This window comes from Limulus polyphemus, unplaced genomic scaffold (assembly GCF_000517525.1).
Source record: "Limulus polyphemus unplaced genomic scaffold, Limulus_polyphemus-2.1.2 Scaffold4842, whole genome shotgun sequence".
NCBI classification, from domain to species: Eukaryota; Metazoa; Arthropoda; class Merostomata; order Xiphosura; family Limulidae; genus Limulus; species Limulus polyphemus.
The window spans coordinates 14,310-23,731 of NW_013670452.1; the positions used below are offsets into that span (position 1 = coordinate 14,310).

The window sequence follows — 9,422 nt, forward strand, 5'->3', positions numbered from 1 at the left end:
TGTAAAATTAATCAATGACAGACACTTCTTACCCGTTTACCAAATTACACGTAGTTGTAAGACTAATCAACGACAGCCACTTCTTATCCGTTTACCAAATTACACGTAGCTGTAAAATTAATCAATGACAGACACTTCTTACCCGTTTACCAAATTACACGTAGCTGTAAGAGTAATCAACGACAGCCACTTCTTACCCGTTTACCAAATTACACGTAGTTGTAAGATTAACCAACGACAGCCACTTCTTACCCGTTTACCAAGATACACGTAGCTGTTTGTTTGTAATAAAGCACAAAACTACACAATGAGCTATCTGTGCTCTGCCCACCACGGGTATCGAAACCCGGATTCTAGCGTTGTAAGTCCGCAGACATACCGCTGTGCCACTGGGGAGCACACGTAGCTGTAAGACTAATCAATGACAGCCACTGCCCAGGACGTACAATCACATTTAATCTTCCATGCCTTCTTCCTCCAGACGGATTTCACTTGTTTTTAAAAGGACAAAAAAGTTACCGAATTATATATTTTCTAATTCCCCTTCTACCCATATGTCATTTTTATTACAGCTTCTAACTAATAAAAACGGTAAATAACGATACTCTTAAATGGTTTGCTTTATATTACATTACAATAATAAAACATTTTGGAAACTAGAATTAGTAATTTGCATTATTTTCACTTGCATATATCAGATGTCTGGACTTCCCCAATATGTGATCTCCACATTATGTAATATCTTTCTGTTTGCCGAGTTGAGAAACCATTGATAACTCTCCTTTCATTCAGACATTAAGATAAAATGTGGAAAGGGTAAAAAGTAGAAAATACACGACATTATTTAATCTTGTCAAAACATACATTAATGTTTCGTACTCTGAGACTCACGTCATTATGCACAGCACTAATTATTAAGAAAAAATTTAAGAATTGAAAAAGTTAACTAAGAAGTTCCAGTCGTCTCACCTAGAAAACTTATTCCTTTTTATTTTTAGTAAAACCGTATTTCATTCGAGAGCCCCAGGACATTTCAACGCTCACAGACAAAAACGTAGAATTTGAATGCAAAGTTGGTGGCGATCCTCGACCAAATGTTACTTGGCGTCGGAAGGATGGCAACATGCCAAATGGAAGGTATATACTAATTTTTATTGACGAGAGTTTCGTGTAAAAAAATATATTTAAATAGCATCTCTAAGCATAGTTTTGTTAAGATCTAATACAAATATATACTTACTAAATACATTAGGTGAACTCTGTATTCTCAAACATGTTTCAAGTAAGTAAAAAAAAATTTTGTTCATGATAAATATATCATAAATTGTTGTTAAACAAGATACCCTTCTAACTGATATCAACATTCATATACGAGCGCGTGTTATTACTTTTGCCAGTAAAAGAACAAGTTTGTTCTATATTTTCATAGAGCTGAGATGAGAGAAGATAAGAGCCTCCGGATCAAGCATGTCTTTCCTACTGATGAAGGAACCTACATGTGTGAAGCAGAAAATCCTGTTGGATCTATCTCAGCCTCAGCAACCTTGACAGTCCATTGTAATGTCATTTATTTTTGTGCTTATGTTCATATTAGGATAAAATGTGTTTGTTTAATGTATTTCGTATTTTTGTCTTCTTTACCTCGTGGATATTATTAACAACATCAATTACTAAGTGAAACTTGAACGATGCTGAGAATGAGATGGGGAATTTCGGAAAGTTTGTTTTTCACATTTTTTATCATGTTTTTCTTTTTTTTTAGTATATTGTGTTTTATATACTACACTCTTACATCTTTACGGATATTTCATAAAAAAATTATCATCTTTTTCAAGAATATATTATTTGTCATCAAAATGAGCTACAGCTACAATGAATTAATACATAAAATGTATTTAATTAATTAAAATCGTAAAGACCAAGAAACTTCAGAAATTTACTCCAGTGACACCTTACGGTATTGAGGTGGTCTGGGAGAAGAAAACAAAAAAACATGAATAATCAATGAGTTGTTGCTTTATCTGCGCTCTGTAAGTCCGTAAACTTACTACTATTCCACTTGGGGACACAAAAAAACCATGAATAATCAATGAGTTGTTGCTTTATCTGCGCTCTGTAAGTCCGTAAACTTACTACTATTCCACTTGGGGACTAATCCATTAATGGATAATGGTGAGATTGTAATCTTTTACAACAAAAAAAAACATACTTCACACTTCAGTTTAACCTAATCGTAGTTTCCTTCTGGTCACCTTATCGTTAACACAAGTTAACTGTTGTGCAACAACAGTAACTTGTAGCTGTAAATGCCCACTTTCGAGTTTTCCATTTAGCAAGTCAAACATTTCCAACACCACACAATCTGACTTACTTTAATCCATGAAAAATGGGGAAAATTAACACTTTTTTTTAATCGAATCATTTTATCAAAAATTCCAAATGATTATAAAAATGCAAGATGAGAATAAAGAAAAAAACAACAACATTATTTCATGTAGCGAAACGTATTTGACTTTATCGAATGAAACGCGCCATTGACTGTTTGAGAATGTCAAATAAAGAATTCAAGGCACCTGTACTAAAAAGTTCAAAGATTCTCCACAAACCCAAGGGATGTAGAAGAATTGCATGTGATTTTTTTTCAAATAAACATCTAGTTTAATTTGATATAGTTATTAACACTTATGTTTCTTAAGGACTTAGAGGAAACTGTGTACTGTGGATTCTCACATAGGTTAAATACTTCATATTAAAATGATTTTGGAGCCTCGTCACGTCGTTATAATTCATGTCACAACGTGCAATCTGACGATCGTGCATTTTTAAAATAGCCTGCAGCGTAGTTTCTATAGCAAAAGACTCCGTCGTAAGACTGTCATACCCAAAGCACATTACGCCTCAATGCTAATTTCCATAATCCATCTATTGTACATGGGCGACAGTTACCCAGTGCCCATTTAAACAGTCTAACACATACAATATATAGGTGCTACTTCCAACGACTTCATATATATGTTTTTGTGCAGCATTAACAGCTGTTTCATTCTCCAGCTGCTTGAGGATACATCGTAAAAACAACTGGTGTAAACGTGATTTCTGCCGTTTTTTCCAGACGGAGATCCTTCTTAGTTATGCTGTGTACTGTTGCTTCAGTCACATAAGGACTTTTGCTACCAATCTTCACCTATTACCAAGCACCGCACTTTGCTTTCTATGGCTTGGGTACGACTTGCTGCAGGTTCTTTCCGGAGTTTCCTAATATCCCAAGCTAATACTCTATTAAGAACAGGACATATCCCCGTTTTGGTAATTCTGAATCTCCGAACTAAACTCATCTCTATGAAACGAGTATATGTATATTTTCCATCGGAAAGGGCTTTTATATACCTTTCCCAAAATCGATCAATGTTTGGTGGCATCACACTACCTACGAACGCCAGACAATGTAAAATGTAGTTCTGATACATATCGACCCACCCTGACTTTATACAGGCTGTGGTAGACACGTAACTTGGTAATCTGCATTTTCAAAATCTTATAATATATTCAACCCTCTGTCACTATTATCCCACCAATATCATAACATCATGTTCTTAGTTCCCAAGATTAGTTTAGAGTTATTAAAGCAAAACGTGTTCAATGGTTTTTAAAAACAGATCCTTTCTTATACTTGTGAAGAAACTTCTGATATTTGGTTCGTAGGCCTGTAGAAAACACTAAATCATTTTTAGTGTTCTTAAAGAAAATCTGTAGCATAACCCCGTTCGTCTTTGAAAATGATCATGTTTCGAATGATCGTTATTCACTACCTGTGTTTTCTGCCATAAGATAACGCTAAAGATTCGTCACAGAGAAACGCATGTAAATATAGAATGACCAATCACACATATATATATGTATAGATATATATATATATACAGATTTATCATGTATAGCAGTTTTATATATGTATTGGTGATGAGTTTTATTTCAATTTTAGCACGTCCGACGTTTCTAGTGAGACCCAAGAATCATACAGTTGGGTTGAACGGATACGTACAGTTTGAGTGTGTTGCCACAGGAAATCCTCCGCCATCAATTTTCTGGACAAAAGAGGGCAATCAGGTTTGTGTTCAGTAACTGAATTATTTCTTTTAAGAAATATTAGAAACAGAATCCAATGATGTGTTGTGAGATTCTTTTTCTAATTCAGCATTGGATTATTAAAAAAATCTAACTAAATTGTGGTTCATTTAGCTACCTGTAATTGTTATGGCCTGACTTTACATTAGAATAACTTAACATTCACTAGCATCCAATTAAGGATACGGGCTAATTGAGTATTTGGTGAATAATAATAATATCCCAACAAGTGCTAGAGTGTATAGAAATACTCAATAACAGCTTCCCTATACACAACTTTTTAGATTCATAACACCTGTTGTTTCCTAACAATGGCAGGTCTTAATGTTCCCTGACAACAATTATGGAAGATTCTCCGTAACGCAAGAAGGTACCCTGGTGATCTCTGGAGTTACTAAAGACGACCAGGGATATTATGTATGTTCTGCCCTTTCTATGTTGGAATCAGCCATGACTAAGACCTACTTGGAAGTGGCAGGTATTACGAACATGCTGTTATTTTAATTGGTTCCGAGACCAAATTTGTGTTAAAACTTATTCTGAAAAATAACATAAAAATTATATCAGCTCTTATTTGAAAAATTACTGAAAGCTATTCAAACTCTTTAATAAATATGAACAACGTGTATTGAAAATATCCGTGAAGCTCAATTTAAATTACAAGTCATTTTGTAATAAGAAAGGAATTATTTCGGTATATATATATATATATCGCAATACCATTATCGGTCCTGGTTGTCAACTTATTGTCATAACGGATAATGTCTGTGGTAATAGCACCCAAATGCTAAGACTTTATGGGTGTAAGCACTCAGCTTCGTACTCTTATTTGATTGATGATTATTTTTTTAAGAATTTCCATGATGGCTGACTAGATTGACATCTGCGTTTGGATATTGCCTGATAGATGGTACATTACAACATACATTATCTATTATGACAATAAGCTGACAACCAGGACCGATAACGGTATTGCGATATTTAATTTATTATTGTTTTATAGTGCTGATTTAATCGCCTATAAACAATTAATGTAATCAATAGTTTGTAAGCTATTTAAATATATATATAGCCAATGACATCCATACACCCAAAAAACGTACTTCTACGAAGATAAGTATTTTTTTAAGAAAAAAATAATTTCCATAAATGTAAGTGTATTTTTATGTGTGTTCTGTTATTCTACAGATATTTTCAAAAGTATCCTTCAACTGGTTAGAGCATCTATCCAGATAGCAGGTGTGGGTAGCACAGTTGCCAATGGTCTGGTATCGCAGTCAACACTGATCGGATAGGTTTGTTAGCAGGTGTAAGTAGCACGGTTAACAGTGATCTGATAGCTTTGTTAGCAGGTGTAAGTAGCACGGTTAACAGTGATCTGATAGCTTTGTTAGCAGGTGCAGGTAGCACGGTTAACAGTGATCTAATAGCTTTGTTAACAGGTGCAGGTAGCGCAGTTATCAGTGATCTGATAGCTTTCTTAGCAGGTGCAAGTAGCACGGTTAACCGTGATCTGTTTAGCAGTGATCAGGAATTACGTACATAGATTCCATATCCAATCCTAGGTGCTTGGTCAGCTAGGTTAAATTGCCTTTGTTTTAAAAACTGGTTAATCCGAAAGTATTGAAAATAACAAAAATAGAATAACTTAATTATTTTATTTGATTATAGCACCTGGTTTCATGCTGTTCAAAATTATTCCTTTTAAACGTAAAGCATTTGAAAACTACGACCCGAGAAGAAAACAACTTATTTGTGAATCAATGTTCGATCAAGCCTAGCGTAAGTTTGTTTGTTTGGAATTAAGCACAAAGCTACACAATGGGTTATCTGTGCTCTGCCCACCACGGGTATAAAAACCCGGTTTCCAGCGTTTTAAGTCCGCAGACATACCGCTGTGCCACTGGGGGGCCCTAGCGTAAGTATTTCATGTATTGATCTTGATTCAGGCTGATTTGAAATGGCTAAAGCCTGTATTTTCAGTACTATATAAGTTTTATTTTTTCCATAAAACTGAGGAGATAAAATTAGAACTGTTCGTTTCAATTCGTTTTATATCATAGGTTAACATTATTGAAATATTAATTTCTAAATTTTGCAGCTATGCTATTGACGTCATATCAATTTATTTCACACGTAATTTAATATATACAATGCCTACAACCTGGGTACAAAGAAAGAAATACAACAAGTTAATTTCGTTTTGTGATACGTTCAATTATGTAGATCAAATTGTCTCTTCGGAACACCGTACAATGAGCAAGAACGAGTGGAATTCACTGATAAAGCTTAATACATACTAACTAATAGCTCAGACTAGAAGGTTGTTGTACTGCTACCGCTTGAATGTTTCGATATGAAGATCGATTCAGAAAATCTCAGTTTAGAGAAGTTTAATGCTAGAACAGGCGTCATCCATGGAGAATACTTAAGGTTCTACAGAATTTGATTATCAAATATTCATGGTTAATGTATCTACGAAGAGCATGCTGTACTACTTACAATAGAAGCCATAATACTGTTCACAAATTAAATGTAGTTACTTCTTGGTGCGTGCTGGATAGTTAGGAGAAAATGTTTATATGTGAAAGACTTAATGACATTCATGCATTTAATAAACATGTGTTACCTTAAATTCTTCTTGCGAAGCTGTAGCAGATCTCCCGCCACCTGTCATTGTTTTCGGTCCAACCAATCAAACTCTTCCTCAGTACACGATGGCGATGTTACCATGCGAAGCATCAGGAACTCCCACACCACAATTGACATGGTTCCTTAACTCCTCACCGCTGCCAAAGAATGACCCACGATTTGTTGTTCTGGACACCGGAACACTGCAGATAGACAGTACGTATAAAAGACGTCATTGTTGTCTTTAACTTTTATTATCGTATGTTAAATAAATACACACGTCTAAAATGTTGACGTCTCTTATACGTACTGTCTGCTTTATATAGAACCTGTTGTCTTTAACTTCTATTATCTTATGTTAAATAAATACACACGTCTAAACTGTGTTCTATATATAAAGCACTTTATTTTCAACAAGACAACGATAAAGATAAAAATTATTTTTATCATCAATTGTAAAGTGTAACGTTGAATTAATATTCTGAAACGCTCGTTAATTTCTAAAACCCCCATTACGTCAAGAAGGAGCAATTAGAAAACACAGTAACCTCTCCCAGACAAGGGTTGGCCTAATGGTTAGCGTGCATGACTTCGAGCGGAAGGTCCAAAATACGAGCGACGATATAACGTTTCGCACTTTCAGCGTCATAAGTATGACAGTTTCTTTCCTTGACTTTAAACAGTTCTTTTTCATCCTAAGAATCATTAGTTTATATCGTACATGTATTTATAAAACATCAGTTTCTTGTTGTTTTTTTTACTTATTTCACTCATCATGATCTAGAGACTAATATAGGATACCGAAATAAAAATGGTAAATCCTTGTCGCCATTGTACAGAAAATAATACACAATACGATAGTAACGTATCGTATACGTTGATACGGTAACAAGAGGAATGTAACTTATTGTCTAAGGAGCTATTTCTTGTTTCATTTGACGAAGAAGAATTACTCTTGAGAAAAGTTCGAACCTTTGTGGATTGACGAAGACTGACGCTTTAACGTAATGATACATATACAGTGTAAAAGATAGGTGAAATATAATATTAGCTCAAGCGCCATACATTTATTGCATGAGAAAAAGACTCATAACCTGAAGGCTCATAACCTGAAGTTGTTTTAAATGCGCTTAACACATATGACAAAGTTTTTCAATATGTATCAAATTGTTTTTTTAATCTAATAAAAATGTAATAGTGTGTCATTTTTAAACAACGCAATATTTATTCTTTGTTTTCCCTCAGATTTACAGAGTTCAGATTCTGGACTATATACATGTACTGCATCCAGTGAAAGCGGGAAAACATCTAGAACTGCATATCTGTCAGTAGAGTGTAAGTGATCATGAATACCCCATCAATGTAGTAACTAACATAAAAATTCCCAGATAGCTGACAAGTCTCAAGAATTCCCAAACTGTTAAATTACCCCTTTTAATAAAATATGCTGATCATTTTCGTACATTTCAAACGAGGTTAACTAGGTAAAATAAATGTCATCCCATCTCAAACTGTAGAATTATACATTGATCTTAAACCAGTTATTTACTTAAAATTTTGTGGATATTAACTGTTAAAGAAAGAAATACTATAAAAAGAGAGTAGGAGAGATATGAACCTAGTTATTAAAAACTCGATTTGAAACCGCAACACAAAACTTGCACAAAAACGATGTTACCTTATAATAAGTGCACTGCCTCTAAGTTTATTTTATTTTTCTCATCCGCTATTAAATACTAGAGCAGCTGCAATTTTTTTCACACGTGACTCAGAGATTGAATGAGTCTTACGCGAGTGTACAGGCTCAAGAAATGCTGATAAAATATGCAAGGTGTAGTATCATTAATTCTATCCATTTACTCCATGCAGCTTCTAGAAATCCAAACGCCATCTTTCATCGGATGCCTGATCCATCAACTCTTCCTGGACCACCTAGCAAGCCAACTGCTCTTAATATCACAGAAACTACCATAACGCTAACGTGGCACTGGAACCCTAAAGTTGGAGAATCTCCTTTAATTGGTTACAATGGTAAGAATGTAAAAAACTTGAGAATTATTAGTTTTTCTAACAGTATCTTATTGGATGTTTCATAACATACCTGCCGTACTTTGTAACTTCGTTTAATTGGTCGTTTACTTTTCTCAAGCTTTACTCATTTTTGATAATAAAAAAGTAATATAAAAATATCACACAAATATGTTAGGATATAATGTTTTTAAATTATTTAATCCAAAGTGGGCTTACAGGGTAATTTTATTATTCTCTCTAACTATTCATTTTTCACCAGTGCGGAAATACGAGCATTTTCCGATCTTTAATAACAATGAACAATGTCGTCCGTTTTCCGATCTTTAAAGCAATGAACAATGTCGTCCGTTTTCCGATCTTTAAAGCAATGAACAATGTCGTCATGCAGCTCTAAGTGCCACTGGAACCCAAAAGTGTATTAGCTGTTTGCTGATACTTCCATCCTATACCGAAGAATGAGTGTCGCCACACGTACAGGGGCGGATTGGGATGGCTAAGCGGCCCGGGACTGGGATCACAGAGTGGTCCTGGACAGGTTTTCTGTTAAACTTTTTATTCCGATGATTTACCGCTCTCAAAACTCACACGACGTCCCTGTTCCGCATTGTTATGTTTCTGCTACATGAAAGGATGCTTTT

At 34.7% G+C, this 9,422-nt stretch overlaps 1 protein-coding gene across 1 annotated transcript in view; it reads left to right on the forward strand.

Moving 5' to 3' along the window:
- The window catches only part of LOC106471767 (roundabout homolog 1-like), a 58,357-nt gene that overhangs the window by 4,868 nt on the left and 44,067 nt on the right, over positions 1-9,422 (forward strand). The window contains exons 2-8 of the mRNA XM_022400376.1: positions 999-1,137; positions 1,430-1,557; positions 3,980-4,104; positions 4,441-4,600; positions 6,772-6,969; positions 7,999-8,088; positions 8,623-8,784. Of these exons, the coding sequence (XP_022256084.1) occupies positions 999-1,137; positions 1,430-1,557; positions 3,980-4,104; positions 4,441-4,600; positions 6,772-6,969; positions 7,999-8,088; positions 8,623-8,784 (1,002 nt within the window). The remainder of the gene's footprint in view (positions 1-998; positions 1,138-1,429; positions 1,558-3,979; positions 4,105-4,440; positions 4,601-6,771; positions 6,970-7,998; positions 8,089-8,622; positions 8,785-9,422) is intronic.